General features: G+C 38.9%; 1 protein-coding gene across 1 annotated transcript in view; it reads left to right on the top strand.

Moving 5' to 3' along the window:
• Positions 1–11,168: 11,168 nt before the first annotated feature.
• Positions 11,169–21,255, top strand: part of CDH17 (cadherin 17) — a 48,323-nt gene continuing 38,236 nt past the window's right edge. Inside the window, exons 1-2 of the mRNA XM_028533922.2 lie at positions 11,169–12,191; positions 19,626–19,724. Coding sequence (XP_028389723.1) covers positions 12,144–12,191; positions 19,626–19,724 — 147 coding nt within the window. The 5' untranslated portion in view covers positions 11,169–12,143. The remainder of the gene's footprint in view (positions 12,192–19,625; positions 19,725–21,255) is intronic.

Raw genomic sequence — 21,255 nt, 5'->3', positions numbered from 1 at the left:
TGATGTATAGGACGATGCTCTAACCAACTGAGTCACCTGACCAGGGCTAGTGATTTGTATTTAAATTGATCATATAAATTTAAAACATTTTAAGTCCTGTAGGAGAGCCATCTATATCCTCCCATGAGCCCATTTACCTAACCATGAATATATTGATAAAATTATTTCATCAAATAATCACCCCCACTTTTACATATTTGTAAATCCAGATTTTCATATACTGGAAAATTGGCATATCTATATTGTAAAGTTTAGTGAGAGAGAAAAGTGCCCACATTTATGTGTGTGTGTGTGTGCACGCATGCAGGGTGGGGGAGTATCTACCCCTCCTCTTCTTCGTTCCTTCCTCTCTCCTACTCAGCCTGAAGTGCAAGGCAGCAACCCTGATCGTATGCCTGCCTGTTTCCAGCTTATTAATGGCCACCTTAATTTGGTCCCTAATTTGTTAAGAGTGTCAATTGGTCTGATCCTTTTTGATTTTTCTAAACCTTCAATGATACCATTGATGTCAGAGATTTGTGAGTGAGATCAAAAGAAGCATGGTGGTCTGTACATTACTTGATGAGCAGTGGTATGAGTGAGCTTTTAATCTGACCTTTACTCATATCTAGTCTTGCTTTATAATTTATGCTGCTTTTTGCAACATACAATGCAAAGGTGAAATGTACAATGGCACACAGGATATCTGGTGGTGATTGGTCCTGGTGGTGTGATGAATTCCAGTCACGTCCTTTCCTGCCCTCATCAGCCATGGTATTTGGAAACAAATTTGGCAGTCCTCTCCTTCTTCACCTTGTGTGTTCTTTGGAAATGCATGGTTCAACCTTAGGACGGGATGAATTAGTTTAATTCCAAGTCCTTAATGGATTTTTTTAAGCAAAAAAGATGAGAGATAACTGACTCTATTTAAAGTTTGCCTATAACTTAGCTTTTTGTAAGTGGGGAAGAAAAAAATGATGTTTGTGCCTTGAGTTACTTGTAAGTTTCGAGATCTGGGACAGAGGCATTCCCTGCCCTTTCTCAGACAAACGGGGGAATGGCAGGACTGTCTAAAAATGCCTCTTGGGAGCTCTGGAGCCCAGCAGAAGGATCAACCGAGTGGACCCCCTGGGATGCTGCATGTAGAACAGCTGAATAAAGGCCCACTGAGACTACCTCCATCCTGGAACGGCAGCTCCTTTCTCAGTGAAAACTAGAGTTTCTTGATGTGTTAGTTTGCTAGGGTTACTGTAACAATATACCACAGATGAAGTGGCTTAAACAACAGAAATTTATTGTCTCACCCATCTGGGGGCTGGAAGTCAAAACTCAAGGTGTGACATCGTCTTCACTCTATGCCTGTTTCTGTATCCAAATTTTCCTTTCTTACGAGGACACCAGTCATTTTGGATTAGGGCCCACCCTAATGACCTAATTTTAACTTCATCACCTCTGCAAAGACCCTACCTCCAAATACGATCATATTCTGAGGTACTTGGGAGTTAGAAGTTTGACATACGAGTTTTTTTCAGGGGTGAGGAGAAGGGACACTATTCAACCCAAACACTTGGCTTGATTTTTAAAAAAATGGGAGGCTGCTGAGGTGAAGGTCAGAAGGGAAGTGAGGAGAGATGGTACAACACAGAAATACATGCTCTAAAGGAACTAAACCTCCTGGGTGCTGTACCTCTGAGCGGGGAGAGTCACATTCACATCTGCGTAGGAAGAGCAGCCATTGAATGAAACACGATAAGTTTTTTGAATTTTTGGAATGATATGTAACAAATGAAGTCATACCAGATGATAACGTAAGGATGTTTGTGCCTTCGGAAGGAGAAGAATGTATAAATAAAAGCATAGGTGTGGAGTTAGTCAGGCAAGGTGACCTTGGGCAAGTCTAAATTCTTTTGACCTTCACCTTTTGATTTTCCAAGTTGAAGAGGTAAATTTAATAGTGCTTGCTTCATAGTGTTCTTATGAGAAATCAATGAGATAATTCATATGGAAGTCGCAGGTATGTGGCAAGTTACCTTCAGTAAAAGTTGGCTACCTTTGTGTTGTTATCCTGCCTGAACACAGAGTTAGGTAGGATGTGGAGGACTTTCAGTGTTTTGTGGACGGTGGTGCATTAAGCAAAAGCATCAGCCTTAAGCAGCAAGACCAACAGCCTTGATCCCATGTTTGTTAGTGATCCCATGGTTAAAATAAGTGGTGGTGGCTCTTCAAAACTCCTTTTTGTCTTTTTTTTTTTTCAAAACTGTTGACCTCTCTTGCTAAGGCTGTGTTTGGCCTCTCAGATAGTTGCCATAGAAACTGTCTGAATTTAGTCTTTCAGTCTAAGGGAAACCCTGACAAATAGTAAAAACTCCAAGCAAGTGATTGGATCAACTATTTCAGATAGTTGAGATAAAATGTCCCTGAATTATCTTAAAAGCTCCTCCAGTCCTTTTCCAACTAGTGTTCTTGAGGAAATCTATCAAGTATGTATGATGTGGTATGTGTGTGTCCAGCATCCTTATGACCCAGGATGTGAAACTGATTAGTGGAATTATGTCTGTGCAAGAGGAAATATAGGCAAGACCTGTTTGAGAGGCCAAATTCCTCTTCTGGAATAATCCTAGCATTAATGTAGTTAGCCATGGGGGTGTTGCTGTGAAGGTTGTGTTTGAGTATTCTCATTATTGGGGTCTTGGAAGGCTGGGGATTAAACAAGGAGATGCCTGTAGGCAATGTTTAAGGCTGTGACTAAGCAAACTTGGGTGGCAGAATGAATTTTACTTGACAAACATTGTTAGAAATATTAATTCACTGAATCTCATAACACTCAAAGGTAGATACTATTACTATTATTTTTAATCTTTCCCTGAGAATATGCTCATCGATTTTAGGGGGAGGGGAAGGGAGGGAGAGAGAGAGGGAGAGAAACATTGATGTGTGAGAGGGACATTGATTGGTTGCCTCTTATACATGCCTGGACCAGGGACCCAAACTGCAACCCAGGCATGTGCCCTGAGTGGGATCGAACTCATGACGCTTGGGTTTATGGGACAACATTCCAACTAACTGAGCCACACCGACCAGGGCTAGATACTGTTATTGTCCCTGCTTTACAGATGAATAGACATGAGTCCGTGGAGGAGCCAGGATCCCAACCAGCCAGTCTAAAGCCAGGGGTTTGCGTCCCTAACAACCACATCATTGTGCAGGACATTTGTCTGCAAATGAGTTGTTGCACCCTAGGCACCAGGGTGGAGAGGAACGACTTCTCCTTTTCACCGGAAAGCCTTCTGTGTGGGATAAGATAATGTGAGTGACAAAGGATATGGACATTGCTACTGTTACTTCATAGATTCCATGAAAATGCCCCAACCAGTGGCAAGTCTATACACCTGACTAAAATAAGAAATTTATTTTATTTTTATTTGCTTTTCTATTGTTCAGTTTATATGTATTTTGAAGATTAAAAGTGCTAAAATAAAATCAGTTCAAGGAGAAGTGATATATGTTAACCAGTTCTTAACCTATTTACCAAGAAGATATTTGTTAGTGTATTTAAAAATAAAACAGCCCCTCTGTCAACAATTAAACATTCATTTCTTTGCATCAAAACAAGACTTTAAATCTCAAATTAGTTTTCTTCAACACTTTATGTTTATTCCAAAATCTATTCTCATATAAGCTGGACAAATGAATAGGGTATCAACACTAGGCAATCACAAATGTTTTAGAATTTAACCAACATCTGGTGAGGGCTTAAAATATGCATACTGTGCATACTTAAAAATATGCATACTTAAAAATAAGGCATACTGTGAAGAGCTGTAAGAGGTTAAGAAATAACAATTTTAAAAATCAAGCCTTGGCCTTGAAGGATTTTATTTTCCAGTAGAGACACTAATACAGACATGTGAGCAAACAATGCAAAATAAGATGCCAGGCAGGAGGGACTTTGAGAAGAAGATACTTCTGGCTGGATATCAGGGATTAGTTCGGGAAGGAAGATTTCAGCCCCAGCTCTATGGAGGCAGACACTGTCCTCCTTATTTTGCGAGTTCTTATTTTGCGAGTTCTTAGCGCAGGATCTGGAATATTATAGAAGCTTTTTATAACAATTCAGTGCTTTTAAAATAAATGAATACTTTGGACCTAGATGCTGAGATATGAGAAGCAGAAGTAGAGGTGAAGACAGATACTCTCAACCCAACTCCGTGAAGCAAATATCAATTGTGCACTGACTCTAGGCGGGGCCTTGTGCCAGGCAGGGGGAACAGCATGGAGGCAGGGAAGCTCAGGGTGCAAAGTCCACCTGGGTATATGGCCTCTTGGGCGTGGGAAGGGAGTGGGAGATAAGCCTGGAAGAATCAATTGGGGCCAGCATTGGAAAAATCTTATACTGGGGAGTTTGAAGAGAAAGATCTCTAAGTGTGTTGTTTTTGTCTATATTTTTACTTTCTTAAGCAAATATTGGTGGTTGCTGATCATGTTCTTTTGCTAATATAAAAAAATAGACTTAAGAAGAGCAGCTTATTCTGTCACTTATGTTTTCGATTGCAATTTGCTAGAACCAGGGACTGTTATCTGCTCCTGTGTTTTTAAACCACATAAGCAGTCTGAAGCAGTAGAAATGTGTCTCTTTTGTGTTTAACATAACAAGCCAATTCTACAATGATGTTTGGACACATCAACCAAATTAGTTCTGAGACAAAAGCTAATTTTTAAACATTCAAGGGATTTGTCCAGAAGGGTTTTAGTCTAGGCTCTTCCTTAAAATAATTGTAGAATCATGGGCAAACTACTTAATTTATATAGCATGCATAAACAATAGGTACATTGTATATATCTCTGCCTCTCTATGCCTACATACACTTCTCTGCAGCTATCACACTACATGGGCGTGGGTAGCAGAGGGAGTCAAAAGAGCTTTGAACTTTGGAATTGGACGGATCTGATTGGAGGCATGCAGTGTCACTTCCTAGCTATGTGTCATTACGTGAATTGCTTAACTTGGAAACTCAACTTCCTCATATGTAAAATAAGAATAACAATTCCTAACTCACGTTGCCTGTGAGAAACTCATGAGAGCATGCATTTATTATTGAGTAATTGCTGTGTATCTTCCATGGGAGGAAACTCAGGCACAGAGATATTAAGTAGTACGCCCATTGCCACACAGCTGATAAAGGGCAGAGCTCTCTGAGTCCGAGTCCACTTTCTGCACCACTGTTACTACGTTTGTAAAGAATCTTCCATAAACCTACCACACAGGTGGTGCTCAGTAAATGGTCATTTCTCTCTTTAACTCCCAGAGCATTTGGGAGGCAAAAAGGGATAGTACTCTTAGTTTTTAAAAGTTTGAATATAAGCTATCCAAATGTAAGGCATTACAAATTTCAGGGCCTAATTTTTTAGAATGGTTAGAATTTTAGTAACCATTTGTCTATGCTGATTAGTGATATGTTCAATGTAGAAAAAGTTAAAAAAAATAAAGACAAGATAAAGTGAGCCAAGATCATCCAAAATCCCTAAAGATAATAAAGTGATTAAAATATTAGTAAAATGGTTTTTTAAAAATTGAGATAAATTGGCATGAAACATTATATTAGTTTCAGGAATACAATGTAATAATTCTATATTTTATACATTACATAGTGATCACCACAGTGAGTCTAGCTAGCATCTGTCACCGTACAATTATACCCCTTCACTCATTTTGCCTATTTCCACACTCGCTTCCCATCCCAAAATCACCAGTCTGGTCTTTGTGTCTGTAAGTTCTGTTTGATTTTATTTTATTTTGTTTGTTTCTTTTGTTTACTAGTTTCCACATATAAATGAAATCATAGTATTTGTCTTTCTCTGACTTATTTTACTTTTCATAATACCCTCAAAATACATTCATATTTTCACAAATGGCAAGATTTCTTTTTTATGGCTGAGTAGTATTCCATTCTCTGTGTATATGTGTGTATCTGTGTGTGTTACAGTTTTTCTACCTAATCATCTACCAATGCACACTTTGATTGTATCCGTATCTTGGCTATTTTGAACAATGCTTCAGTAAACATAGCCATGTATATATGTTTTCAAATTAGTTTTTAAAAAATAAATACCCAGAAGTGGAAAAACTGGATAATGTGATGGTTTTATCTTTATTTTTTGAGGAACATCCATGCTGTTTTCCATAGTGGCTGCACCAGTTTACATTCCCACCGATATTATTTGTGTTCCCTTTCTCCACAGCCTCAACAACACTTGTTATTTTGACTTGTTTTTTGACAATAGCCAAGCTAGCAGGTGTTGAATGACTATCTCATTATGGTTTTGATTTCTATTTTTTTTGACAATTAGTGGTGTTGAATATCTTTTCATGTGTCTGTTGCCATCTGTATGTCTTCTTTCAAAAAATGTTTCTTCAGGTCCTCTGTCTATTTTTAATTTGATTGTTTGGGGTATTTGTTTCTTTTGTTTCTTTCTTTTTTTCTTTGCTATTGAGTTCTTTGATAGTTTGAATATTAACCAATTATCAGACATAAGATTGCAAATATTTTTCCCTCTCTGTAAGTTTCCTTTTCATTTTGATGAAGCAGAAGTTAAGTTGATGTAGTCCCCCTAGTTTATTTTTGCTTTTGTTGCCCTTGCTTTAGGAGTCAGATCCATATGTTCAATACCAACATTGATGTCAAGGAGCTTACTGTCTATGTTTTCTTCTAGTTTTATCATTTCAGGTCTTACATTCAAGCCGTTAATTCATTTTGAGTTAATTTTTGTGCTTGGTGCCAGATAATGGTGTAGTTTCATTCTTTTGCAAAGTTTTCCCAACAGCATTTACTGAAGAAACTGTCCCTTGTCCTTTGTATATTCTTGTCTCCATTGTCATAAATTAATTGACCATATATTTGTAGGTTTACTTCTGGACTCTCTATTCTGTTCTGTTCATCTACGTGTCTGTATTCATGTCAATGCCACATTTTTTTGTTACTATAGCTTTGTAGTATAATTTGAAGTCTGGGAATGTGATACTGCCAGCTACATTCTCCTTTCTCAAGAACGCTTTGGCTAGTCAGGGTCTTTTGTAGTTCTATATAAATTTTAGAATTATTTGTTCTGGTTCTGTGAATAATGCCATTGGAATTTTAATAGGGATTGCTTCAAATTTTTAGATTGCTTTGGGTAGCATGGAAACTTAACAATTTTAATTCTTTCTGACAAGGACTACAGAATATCTTTCTATTTATTTGTCTTCTTCAGCTTCTTTTATCAATGTTTTATACTTTTCAGTGTACAGGTCTTTCACAACCTTGGTTAAATTTATTTATAGGTATTTTTTGATGCAATTATAAAGGGGATTGCTTTTTAAATTTATTTTTGATTGTTATTAGTGTGTAGAAACAGAACAGATTTCTGTATATCAATTTTGTATCCTGCAAATTTACTGAATTTATTTGTTAGTTCTAACAGGTTTGTGGGGGGATTTTTTTGGTGGAGTCAGGATTTTCTATACATAGTATCTTGTCATCTGCCAATGGTGATGGTTTTACTCCTTCCTTTCCATTAGGATGCCTTTTATTTTTTCTTCTTGCCTAATTTCTGTGGCTAGGACTTCCAATAGTCTGTTGAATCAAAGTGGTTAGAATGTACAACCTTGTCTTGTTCCTGACCCTAGAGGAAAAGATTTAAGCTTTTCACCATTGAGTATGATGTTAGCTGTGGGTTTGTCACATATGGCCTTTATTATATTGAAGCATGTTCCCTTTATAACAGCATTGTTGAGACTTTTATTATGAATGGATATTGAATTTTGTCAAATGCTTTTTCTGCATCTATTGAGAAAATGATAATTTTTATCTTTCATTTCATTAATGTGGTATGTCATGTTGAGTGATTTGAAAATGTCAAACCATTCTTGAATCCCTGCAATATAATCCTACTCAGGCATGGTGTATAATTCTTTTAATATATTGTTGAATTTGGTTTGCTAATATTTTGTTGAAGATTTTTGCATCTATGTTCATTTTTTTGCGATGTATTTGCCTGGATTTTGTATCAGAGTATTGCTGACCTTATATGATGATTTGTAAGCATTGCTTCCTCTTCAGTTTTTTTGGAAGAGTTTGGAAAGGATAAGTATTAAATTTTCTGTGAATATTTGGTAGAATTCACCAGCAAAGACTTCTGACCCTGGACTTTTGTATGTTGAGAGGCTTTTGATTATTGATTCAGCATCCTTATTAGTAATTGGTCTACTGAGATTTTCTACTTCTTCCTGATTCAGTCTTGGAAAATGATATATTTCCTGGAATTTTCCATTTTTCTCAGTTGTTCAAAGTATTGGCATATAATAATTCATATTTTCTCTTATGAGCCTTACAGGCCAGTGTCCTCAACAAAAAACTCTTTCATTTCTGATTTTATTTATATATTGAGCCTTCTTTCTTGTTTTCTTGGTGAGTCTAGCTCAAAGTTTTGTCAATTTCATTTATCTTTGTGAAGAATGAGCTTGTAGTTGCATTGATCTTTTCTATTGTTTTTAGTTTCTATTTTACTTTTTCTCTGATTTCTCCTTCCTTCTACCAACCTTGAGCTTCATTGGTTCTTCTTTGTCTAATTGATTTAGGTGTAAAGTCCTATCATTTATTTGAGATTTTTTTTTTGTTTCTTGAGGTATCACTATACACTTCCCTTTTTAGAACTGCTTTTGCTGCATCCCATTAATTTTTGAATGTTGTATTTCTGTTTTCATTTTTTTCAAGGTATATTTTGATTTCTCCTTTGATTTATTTAATGACCCTTTGGTTGTTTAGTATCATGTTGTTTAACCTCCACACATTTGTGATTTTTTCAGTTTTCTTCCTGTAATTTCTAGTTTTATATCATTGTGGTCAGAAAAGCTGCTTGATATTATTTTAATCTTCTTAAATTTATTGAAACTTGTTCTGTGGCCTAATGTGTGATTTATTTTGGAGACTGTTCCATATGCAGTTCAGGAGAGTGTGTATTCTGCTGCTTTTAAATGGGACGTTTTGTATATTTCTATTAAGTTCATATGGTTTAATGTGTCATTTTAGGTTACTGTTTCCTTGATTTTCAGTCTGAATGATTTCTCCATTGATGTCAGTCTCTTACTATTGCACTAATGTCAGCTTCTCCCTTCAAGTCTGTTAATATTTGCTCTACATATTAAGGTACTTTTTATGTTGGGTACATAAACATTTACAAATGTTATATCCTTGTTGAATTGACTCATCATTATGTAATGTCCTTCTTTGTATTTTATTACAGTCTTTGTTTTAGAGTCTATTTTTTTCTGAGGTAACTATACCTACCCCAGCTTCCTTTTATTACCATTTGTGTGGAATATCTTTTTCCATCCCTTCACTTACAGTCTATGTGTGTCCTTAGGTCTGAAATGAGTCTCTTATAGGCAGCATATGGATGAGTCTCGTTGTTTTTATTTATTTATCTGCACTACATCTTTTGATTGCAGAGTTTAGTTCACTTATATTTATTTATTGACAGTTATGTGCTATTGCCATTTTGTTGTTTTTCTGGCTTTTTTTTTTGTAGCTCCCTTTTTCTTCTCTTGCTCTCCTCCTGTGGTCTGATGAATTTCTGTAGTGCTATGTTAATATTTATCTTTTGTTATCTTTTGTATATCTACTTAGGTTTTTTTTTGTGTTCTACTTCATCCAGTATGCCATTGAACTTTTCTAGCATATTTTTCAGTTCAGTTATTCTATTCTTCAGCTCTGTGACTTTTGTTTTGTACTTTCTTATATTACTATCCCTTTGCTGAAATTCTCATCCATTCTTTTCCTGAGTTCAGTGAGCATCTTTATGACCATTACTTTGAACTCCAGTAGGTAAATACTGATATGTATTTCATTAAGGTTTTTGTCTTATTCTTTCATTTGGAACATGTTCTCTGTTTCCTAACTCCACCTGCCTCTCTTGTTTGTTTCTATGTACCAGGAGGAAGAGCTTTCTCTCCCAGTCTTGAAAGAGTAGCCCTGTGTAGGAGATGAAAGTTATTGTCTAACCTTACTCATTCTCTTAGTTGTCTCTCCAACCTGGGTGATTGTGTAAGAAGCCTGAGTTAGTTTTAATAGGCCCCAGCTTTTGAGGATGTGCCAAGACCTAGGAGTGTTCCAGAGGGAGAGATCTCAGTCAGTATTTAGTTTCGGGCTGAGTGGAAGCTGCCCTGGAGGCAACAGCTTTTAAGGCATTCAGCAAGTTTACACAACACTGTGGGATCACAATTTTGAACCCTGCTGGCTTCCAGACCAGGTGATCTAGAGGTTTCCCCTTGGTGGTTGCTATACAAATTGGGACTCCAGACAAATCCCTTTCTGGGAGGTACCGGTGAGCTATAGAGAAGTAAGGGAGAGAACAAAGATGATGTCCTCCAGCCTACGCACCCTGAGAGCACTTCTGTGACCTCTACATGTGTGGTGTACTTGAAGCCTACCCCTTAGGCTGAAGCTCCAGGACAAGTAAATAGGTCTTTTTTTTTCCCACAGGAATACAGAGAATGTGTTTCAGTCTGCTGTTTTGGGGGCTTGGGGGTGGTAACCTGCCAGTAACTGTTTTCCTAATCGTTTCAGACACATGGGGCTCAGAAACACAATCCTGTCTGGTCACCAGGGCCAGGCACTCACGAGGCATCCCCTGTGTGATTGCATGCACCTACTGGCCTTGGCAGGGCCACGGGAATGATTGATGAGGCCATGGGTGTGACACAAGGTCAGCGTGTGTCCCTGGTGCTAGCAGGTTAGAGGGAAAATGTAAAACTTGTGCTCACCAGTGCCAGTGGTAGCAAGGTAGAGAGAGGATGCAAAAGTGATCCTCACCAGCACCCCTGTTCCTAGAGAGGGTTCCAGCAGGTTCCTGCCTCTCTGGTAAATGCTTTAAGATTAGTAAATTAATTCCTTCACATATGGTCTAGGTGCTTTTTAACTGACTGTTTTTGCACTAGGTCCCTGGGTGAGTGAGTCTGCTTCAAGCCCTTTAAAAGTGAAATCTCCATTACCTCCAGCCCTGTGATTCTCCTGGACATAAGCCCCAGAGGTTTTCAAAGCCACATGGTTTTGGGGCTGTGTCTCTAGTACAAGTCTGAAGGGTTAGGATGCCTCATGTGGGGAAAAAGCCCCTCACTTCTCGGGGAGGAGCTGTGTATTTATGTCATCTCTCTTGTTCATGGGTTGCCATGCCAGCAATGGGGTTTTGGTAAGACCACCTCTCTCCTATCATCTCAATGTGGCCCTTCTATCCTTTGTTGTGTGGGAGCTTTTCAGCTAGTCTGAGGTTCTTCCCAGAGGGAATCTATTCACATGTAGCTGCAGACTTTTGTTCATGGGAAGAGGTAAGTTCAGGATCTTCTTCCTATGCTGCCATCTTGAACTGCCTTTGAATTTATTTTTATTTTTATGTTTTAGTACAGTGTGAGAGGCAACAACACTGCTTTACAGGCAATGTGGAAAATTGTTCTCAGGTCTTCAAATCTGTTAGTCACCACAAGTTTCAGGGTGAAAAGGATAATTTCTGTGAAATGTGAAGATATGGGAGCAAGGGAAAAATAATAATGAACAAGAGAGAATACAGGCTGAATTTTGGATTCTTATCGAGTTGGTTTTGGAGTAATAAGAAGTACATGTTTTCCTTAAGTATATTGCGTAGTTAACAACAATATTTAGAAGACAAAAGGGGTCTTTGAACGAAGAGTTGTGAACATTTTGGGGCTCCTTCTGCCTGAGGAATGTCATATACTTTTAGCTTTTAATCAGAACCACTGACATTTTAGTATCTAGTTATACTGGCATTTGCAAAAACATAGCTTTCCCAACCATATGATGAGTGAAAATTAAATGATTGCCTATCATTTAAGACCCTTAAATGAACATTATAAGAAAGTGGAGTGGTTAAAGAAATGGAAAAAGCATGAGCTTGATCAGGGATGTTGACTTGTGCATCACTCTGAATGAAGTGTTGTGACGCTTCTGGGAGACTGGGTTATTCATTATAAAGGCAGGACTGTTAGGGATCTCATCCCACAGCTGGGTATCATCCAAGGATCTTTTCTGGTTGGAAGGACATGATTTTAACAGACTGGTAACTAATCACTTCTATCTCTGGTTTATTCACAGAAGGCTGAATAAAAGAAGACTGTGATGGCACCAGCCCATCTGCGCAGTTTGTGTCTCCTCGCACTGTATTTGGTAAGAGAAGAGGTTGTTTTTATTTACAGAAATATTTTCTGCCATCCTGTTACTGCATACCGAGAGATTAATGGTTATCACTTTTTTAAAAAGTCTATCAACATTAAATCATATACAAAGGACACATAGTTTGACCCAATGTGATGTTTTTGATGAAATTACTACAAGTCATGTGCCTGTACTTTCTCCTCAGCTCTTAAAAGCCAATAGCACTTGGTCAAAGTTTAAAACAAATTTCTCTACTCAGGTTTAGACCTCTGCGTATAGCTTAGGGAATCTGAAAATAAAGACATACCGATACATGTGTTAGTCTAAGTCCTTTAATTGTGACTTTTTTTTACTATGGCCATGAAAAATTACCACTGAAACACACACACAAAAGCATTTTTTCTATTTTCAATCTTGCTCTGCTCTGTGTGTGTGTGTGTATATATATATTTATATGTATATACATATATATTTATATATATATTATATTTATTTATTTTGGATTTTTCTAGTTAAATTTGTCTTTAGCCATTTGTTGAGCTAACCCTAATGACTGACAAGCTTCTAGAAGTTGGAGCTGGATGAACCCTGGAGAAATATAACCTTTGACCTTGGATAGATAGTGAGGTGCCATCGTGATTTTACTGATGAGATGCAAGCATGTCATATACTTGCTGATTTGTTGTATTATGGAGCAAGATTATGGGGAAGACTTTGCTCTCTCTTTAGAAAAACACTTCCAGATACTCATACCTCAAATCATGTATGCTTTTCTTCTGTGACACACACACATGAAAAACATGTCAAATTTCAAGTTCTAGAGAGCTTCCTAGAGCCCACACAGTTCAAAACTTTTACAGAGTGGAATAGAACTAAACTTGTGAAACTATCAGAGCCATCCTCCCAGGGTCGGAGGTGGAGGAGTGGATAACCTGCTGTTCAAACTTTGTGAGCAATCTGCATCCTCAAAGACCAGGGGCTCAGTGCTTGTTTCAAGGACTGCCCAAAGTCTGGGTCAGACATCCCCACTTGACTTCCATCTTCTTCCTACTCTCTTAAATGTCCTTTGCTCTCTCTAGTATCATAGGGTTGTGGTGAAGTCATATCTAGGTTTAAACTTGGCACTGTAACTTGCAAGTGATAGGAACTTGGGTGAGTTACTTAAGTATTGAACCTTAGTTTTTTGCCCTGTGAAATGAGTCTGATAAGAGTACTTGACTTATAGAATGTTGTGGCAATTCAATGAGATAATGCATTTTTAAAGTCCTCATATTAGTGACTTTTACAGTCTAAGTATTTAATAAACATAAGCTATTATCATTATTATAGTGTCTTACAAGTATATTTTATTGATTATTCTATTATAGTTGTCCCAATTTTCCCCCTTTGCCCCTCTCTGTCCAGTACCCTGCTTCCCTCCAGCAATCCCCCGCTTAGATCATGTCCATGGGTCATGCATATAAGTTCTTTGGCTTCTCCATTTCTCATACTATTATTAATATCCCCCTGTCTATTTTGTAGCTACCAATTATGCTTCTTAATCCCTGTACCTTTTCCTCCATTCTCCCCCTTCCCCCTGCCCAATGATAACCCTCCAAATGATCTCCATTTCTGTGATTCTGCTCCTGTTCTGGTTGTTTGCCTAGATTGTTTATATTTGTTTGTTTTGTTTTTTAGATTCAGTTGTTGATAGTTGTGAGTTTGTTGTCACTTTATTGTTCACAGTTTTGATCTTCTTCTTAAATTAAGTCCCTTTAACATTTCATATAATAAGGTCTTGATGATGATGAACTCCTTTAGCTTTACCTGGTCTGGGAAGCACTTTATCTGCCCTCCAATTCTAAATAATAGCTTTGCTAGATAGAGCAATCTTGGTTGTATGTCCTTGCTTTTCATCACTCTGAATACTTTTTGCCAGTTCTTTCTTGCCTGCAAAGTTTCTTTTGAGAAATCTGCTAATAGTTGTATGGGAACTCCTTTGTAGGTAACTCTCTGATTTTAAGATTTTCTCTTTATCTGTAAACTTTGGCATTTTAATTATGATGTGTCTTGGTGTGGTCCCCTTTGGGTCCATTTTGTTTAGGAGTCTCTACTTCCTGGACTTGTATATCTATTTCCTTCACAAAATTAGTGAAATTTTCTTTCATTATTTTTTGAAATAAGTTTTCCATTTTTTGCTCTTCACCTTCTCCTTCTGGCATCCCTACAATTAAGATGTTGACACATTTGGAGATATCCTAGAGTCTTCTTATACTCTCCTTGTTTTTTCAAATTCTTGTTTCTTCATTCTATTCTGGTTGATTGTTTATTTCTTCCTTGTATTCCAAATTGTAGATATGAACCCTGGCTTCCCTCCCTTTACTATTGGTTCCCTGTAGGTTTTTCTTTATTTTACTTAGTGTAGCCTTCATTTCTTTCTTTATGCTTTTGCCATACACAGTGAGTTCTCTGAGCATCTTTATCACCAGTGGTTTGCACTCTGCCTCTGATAGGTTGGCTATCTCCATTTCACTTAGTTATTTTTCTGGGGTTTTGTTCTGTTCTTTCATTTGTGCCATATTTCCTTGTATCCTGGATTTGGCAGCCTCCTTGTGTTTGTTTCTGTGTATTAGGTAGAGTTGCTTTGATTCCCTGCCTCAGTGCATCTCTTAAGTTTTATGGGGTAGAGCTTTAGATATTCACTAGGCTGGGGCAACCCTCTTACTACTGTATGTGGGGAAGGGGTCAGAGAGGGGACAATGCTGCTGCCTGACTGCTAGAGGCATGCTTGGCACTAATCCTGTTTCCAGTCACTTCACCCCCTTCCCATATGCAACTGGCATCCCTCTCGCTGCTGTCCCTATCATGGTACCCAGAATAAGTAGGTTTGCATATGTTCTAAGATTGTGTGGACCCTTTAAGTGGGTTCTCTTGAGAGACCCACAGTTTCTTCCACTGCTCCAACCCTCACTGGTTTTTACAGCCAGAAATTATGAGATTTTATTTTCCTAGCACTTGAGCCCTGGGCTGCGCAATCTGGCCTGGGGCTGGGATTGCTTGCTCCTGAGGTAACCCCCCCATTTTTTATCTACCACACATGAATGTGAGACCAGCCATTCTGCTGGCCATTGCCACCACTGCCTTGCCACCACTGCCACACTGTGTCCTCTCTGGCCCACTCCCCATTTCTGCACCTCCTTCGCCCTGGTTGAATATGGCTTCTTTAAATCCTTGGTTGTCAGACTTCCATATAGTTCAATTTTCTGGCAATTCTGGGTGTTTTTTTGTTTTAGGTTAGTTGTGATCTTTCTCATGGTTGTGCAAGGAGGTGGAGCATGTCTATGCCTCCATCTTGACCTGAAGTCCTACAGCATTTTAAATATTCAGTGTCTACAATCACATGGCCCCTGACCTCCATAAGGAAGGGACTGTGTTTTAGTCATCTTTGTAGCCTCAGCACATAGCACAGTGCCAGGAATAAGGTAACTTAAATATATAATCATGGTATTATATTAGAAAATGACAATGAAATCTAAGAGAGAGAGAGATGATTCTATCACAATAATTTGCTTTTAGTGGGCTCATCCCCTTTTTATATAAGAAGGGGATATATATTTTTCTTCCTGGATAAAAGTTGAAAGTAAGTTTTTCTTCTCTCTACTCTCAGTCCAGTAGGATTTCTGCCTACAGTAAGAAATACTGCCTAAATACCAATGACAGCAAGGGCATTGCCCAGGAGACAGCCACAAGCACAGCTGTCTGTGGTTGAAGAAGAAATTGCTACCTGTGTGGTGAGCTTTTAGGGGCATTGAAATCCCAGCCTCCACTCACCTTTACTCCTAGAACCTTTCCTACGAGGAATGGAAGTTTAGTTGAAGCTTCTTGCCTTTAGTATGAGGCTTTCTTCAGTGGAGACAGTAATGGTTCCCAAGCACATACTCTATACTGCAAAGGGCTCTCTTATTATTTTCTGAGAGCTGGTTTTTCATAAGGAGGTCAGAAATACTTCATGAATATATTGCAAAGGCACTTGCAATAAGAGAGAACAAGTAAGTAAGTCAGGGTTTGGGAAGGGCACTGCATAGGAAGGGAGACAGGGAAATCAGGGAGAAGCCACTTATTTTAGAGTTTTGCCTGGGACTATGCTTCTTCCAGAGGAATAATAATTTGGCATTAATACTGCAGAATCAATGCAGAGAACTCTTGCTGAAAAGTGCAATGAGGGTGGCTACCAGGCAGGCAGATGTCCTTTGATGGCCTGGAAGGCAGTGTAGCTACATTGTTCAGAGATGGGGCTTGGTGGTCCAACAGGGCTGGCTCTGTCCCACTGTAGCTATATCAGTGTCCCTGCTGTGGGACTTCTCTGGAGATAATTTCCTGATACTGTTGAGGACTAGAAGAAATGATGTGTGTGGAGAGTCTAGACCCATAGCCAACACACAGAAATACTTAAAAATGTCAGTTTCATTCTCATCCTTTTGTTTTACCTTTTTGTATAAGATAGTGGATGCTATCCTCTCCAAGTCCTTTGGTCCTTTCACATATTTCCACCACACTGTTCTTCTCAGTTCTGGCCTGATGACTCATGGCATGTACAGGGATTTTGAAATCTTTTATAGCCCAAATAGCTATGTTAATGGGCAGGAAAAAGGATTGGTTGCCCTGCTATAAGAACCCTACTTTGAACCTTGCACTGAGATGTATCCTCCTTTACTGATAGGTGAGCCAGCTTATCCACATAGAAAAAAATGCAGGCTGGTTTGTGAGGTTTGTCTGACTAATGCAGTTTTCCTCTGGATACCGTCACTGGTGTGATCAACTAAAAAGCTGACCACTTGCTGATGTGACTGGAAAGTTGATGACGGCAGTTTTCTGTTAAGCAGAAGCCCCACAGAAATCGCTGCCTTGGTCTTGAAGCAACAATGGTGGCACCTGGCTACTTGAACCCAGTTTCTGTGTCCCACCTTCCAGAGGAACTATTGGAGCTAAAGAAGATGTAGGAAAGGAGTGGAAAATGAGGAAGAGACCCCCGAGGATGATACACTTAAAAAGGAAGAGATGAGCTGGAAGTCTATACAATTATTGTGTTGGTACAGAATACTTTTAGCTATAAGTAATAGGAAGTTTGGTTTTAGAACTCTTCAGTAAATGGGGGTTTGTTTTCCTCAGATAACAAGAAACCTTAAGTGGCAATCAAGGGCAGGTATAGCACTTCTGTGATATTATTAGATATTGGGGCTTCTTTATCTCTCTTCCACCATTCTCTGAGCTGGTTCATCCCCTCATACTTTCATGATGGCTATCACAGCTGCAGACATAGGTGGTCCACTGTCTGAGCAACAACAGGGAGGTGTATAGGGCAATGCCAGCTATGTCTATCCTTTTTCTCATCAGGAAAATAATAGCTTGACCAGAATTCTCCCAGCAGACTTTCACTTTTGTTTCATGAACCAGAAATAGTTCACTTGACCACTTTCATAGCTGCAAGGGAGTCTGGAAAAGAGAGCACTCGACTTCCTAAGGGAGAGAGATTGATGATGTCTGGAGACAGCTAATCCAAGAGTCTGCTACAATGCTGAAGGAGAGGACTCCAAATTTCAAATCCCTCTGCATTCTTCTACGTTATTTTTCCTTTACCAGACAAGCAGTATCAACTTAAGATTCAGTGGACCAAGAAATTTTGTGTGAGACCATTTTTCCCATCACTCTATTGCTAATTTTGGGGGAGTTATTCTCAGAATTTCCATGGCAAGAATATACTTACTTTCCCAAAAGACTGGAAGATAAATTCTCTCCCATTTTCACCCACTTCTTACATTTTTTGGTTTTACTTGTCTAGCTTAAAAACCATTGACTTACCACATGCTTCTGATCCTAACCTATTCCACCCCTGGTTTCCAGCACAAGTAGGTCTGAAGAACCACTTAGGAAGGAAGGGAAACCAGCGTCAGGTATGGAGGCTAAATCCCTCCTCCCAGAGGATGCCCCTCCATGGGTGGGTTTTGGGCTGGCTGACACTTCCTGCATGCCACCTGCTCCATTCTGCTCGTGTTTCCTTTCAAAGGTGCAGTCATCCTAGGAACAAAGGGATGGCAGGGGCATGTGCTGAATGCTCCCCATTCTCCCTGGTTGGAAATGCTGAGAGTCATATTCTTCCACATACTGTGGATGCAGCTGGCTTCCTGCCAGCCTGTCTCTGCTGCTTTTGCTCCTTGTGGTGTATAGTGGGCTTATTGTGGCTGAGAAGGCCAGTTTAAGTCACAGTTTAATTCTGCTTCCTGCCACTACCTGGGAAATGACTTAACCTCTCTGTGTCTGAGTCTCATCACCTATAAAATGGAGCTAACAATAACAATTTACCTCCCTATGGTTGTTGTCAGGATGAACTGTGTTTAGGACAGAGCTCAACACATACTAACTTGCCCACCATTCCAGCCACCACTTACTGTTCTCCCAGCCTGGATTTGGGCATCTACTTGGAGATGCTTGTCTTTCAAGGTCAGGGTCTTTGGATTTTAGAACTGTTGTGGGGCTTGAAGTAAACATCTGCACTTTTACTGTTTTCTAAATGAGTATAGATTGTGAATCAAATGTTAAAACAGTAAGCTTTTCTCAAAGTTACAGTTCAAATTCACATCAAATTTGATTAAAATTTACTGTGTTACTATGTGCCAAACAAGCATTGAACTAAACACATCTGTGTATTCTTTTGTTTCCCTGACAAATTCTGTTGTACCTGGGGAGACTATGAACTCTAGAGTGTTGTGAATCTTCCATGAATTCCCTTATGAATGAATAGAAGGAAAGGGAGATGTTTTAAGAAGTTGGTATAAAAGCCTCTAGAATTTAAGCCCTGGCTGGCATAGCTCAGTGGATTGAGCGTGGGCTGTGAACCAAAGTGTCGCGGGTTCGATTCCCAGTCAGGGTACATGCCTGGGTTGCAGGCCATGACCCCCAGCAACCGCACATTGATGTTTCTCTCTCTCTATCTCCCACCCTTCCCTCTCTAAAAATAAATAAATAAAGTTAAAAAAAATTTAAAAAAACACCAAACCTCTAGGATTTAAAAGGCAGAGTGGCACTATGGGAAGATCATGAACCTTTGTTCAGTTAGATCCATGTATAGCTGCTGTGTCAACCACTTACACATTTTACTTTGAGCAAGTAGCTTAACCTCTCTGACTCTCACACGTAACATGGACTTAATATTCTCCCTATAGGACCACTGCTTGAATGGTATGGTTCAATGAGAAAAGGACTGGAAGGCTCATCGCAAGCCATTTTGACATAGTAAAGCCTCAACAAATATTGGACCTCTTTCTGCCTGTTTTAACTAGATTTTACATTGTTTTCTTCCAGATTAAAGTTTTATGTTTCATTTATCAGTCCTGGAAGCCATAATAAAATTATCAAGTGCTGCATTCATAATAGATGGTGATGCTAATTTTCTTTTTCTTTTTTTAACAGACAACTGGATATGGCCAAGAGTCGAGGTTTAGTGGACCCCTGAAACCCATGACATTTTCTATTTTTGAAGGCCAAGAACACAATCAAATCATATTCCAGGTAATGACTACTTTTGATCATTGTCATCTTGATTTCTCATGCTCTCTTAGTAGACTTTTACTCTTATCACTCTGCAGCAGGAAGTAAAATAGAGGCTTGATATACCTCATTATCAAGAATGATCTCAGAAGCTAAGTTAATCAGAGAGATGGGTAGCCTCAGTATTGTAAAGTGTTGTACCTGACATCCTCATTTGGATTTCCTCAACTCTGTCTGGGGCGAGTTCTCCCATCCTGGGAGAAGGGATCTTGGTGTCTGGAGGCTCTGCCTCCCCTTCAAGGATGGGAAGAGAACCAGTTTTGTGAGTGGGATAGCCATCTATCAGGCTTAATGGTCATGGCTGAAAGTTTCGTGTGTGCGCGTGTGTGCACATGGGCGCGTTGGGGTAGGAGGAGCAGGAGATGAAGGGGATTTCCTTCCTCAGATCACAGAATCTTTGTGCTAGAAAAGACCTCAGAGACTTTTGATACCAAATGGTTGTTTTACATATAGGGGAACTGAGGCTTACATAAGTTTGGCAGAGCTGAGACTAGAAAACAGTTAACATCTAGTCAATCATATATACTCTCTCCTGTCTTTGTACTGTGGAGATAATGCAGCAAACCCTGCTTTGGTAAGATGTTCCTTTGAACTCTTTATTCCAGTGTTGGGGAAGAATTGTAGTTTCCTTCATTCAGCATCACTTGAAATATTGGGTTGGCCAAAAAGTCTGTTAGGTTTCTTCTGTGAACTAAAAGATGCATTTTTTTGTTTTCATCAATAACTTTATTGATTTGGATATTTTGAGTATGTGAGCTATTTCCCACTATTGGCTTCTAATGGGTAGAGGCCAGGGGTGCTGCTAAACATCTTCCAATGCAAAAACAGCTCCATAGTGAAGAATTATTTGGCTGAAATGTCAGTAGTACCAAGACACTTCATACACCACTTTTGACACATTCAACCTTCTCCATATACTGCATAAATCTTTTTTTTGCATTTCAGTTGCATTTTTACTTTTCTTGAAATAATAAAACATAATATACTAAAAATATTGCATTTTCTTCTATCTTCAGTATTAGAATGGCTGCATAAAATTTTACCAATTTTGAATATTTTTAAAGATTTTTAAAAATTTATTTTTAGAGAGAGGGGAAGGGAAGGAGATAGAGGGAGAGAAACATCAATGTGTACTTGCCTCTCACACACCCCTTACTGGGGACCTGGCTCACAACCCAGGCATTTGTCCTGACTAGGAATCAAACCAGTGACCCCTTGGTTCACAGGCCCATGCTCAATCCACTGAGCTACACTAGCCAGGGCCCAATTTTGAATTTTTTTAAATGCATGCTGATATGACAGCTGTCACAATACAACCTAACAAAATTGTTTTGAATGAAGTTAAAGACAACTAACCACTACTAGAGCCATTGTACAGAAAAAAACATAATAGACTTTTTGGTCACCCCAATATTTTTGCCTGGAGTTAGGGTGGCACAAAGTGAGCTCAGTGCTCCATGAGGCTGATCCTTGGGTTATTAACATATCCTCC

The sequence above is a fragment of the Phyllostomus discolor genome, chromosome 7 (assembly GCF_004126475.2).
Source record: "Phyllostomus discolor isolate MPI-MPIP mPhyDis1 chromosome 7, mPhyDis1.pri.v3, whole genome shotgun sequence".
In the NCBI taxonomy this organism is placed as follows: Eukaryota; Metazoa; Chordata; class Mammalia; order Chiroptera; family Phyllostomidae; genus Phyllostomus; species Phyllostomus discolor.
Note: the sequence above shows the minus strand (reverse complement) of the source record. Positions and strands in the feature narration are given on the sequence as shown.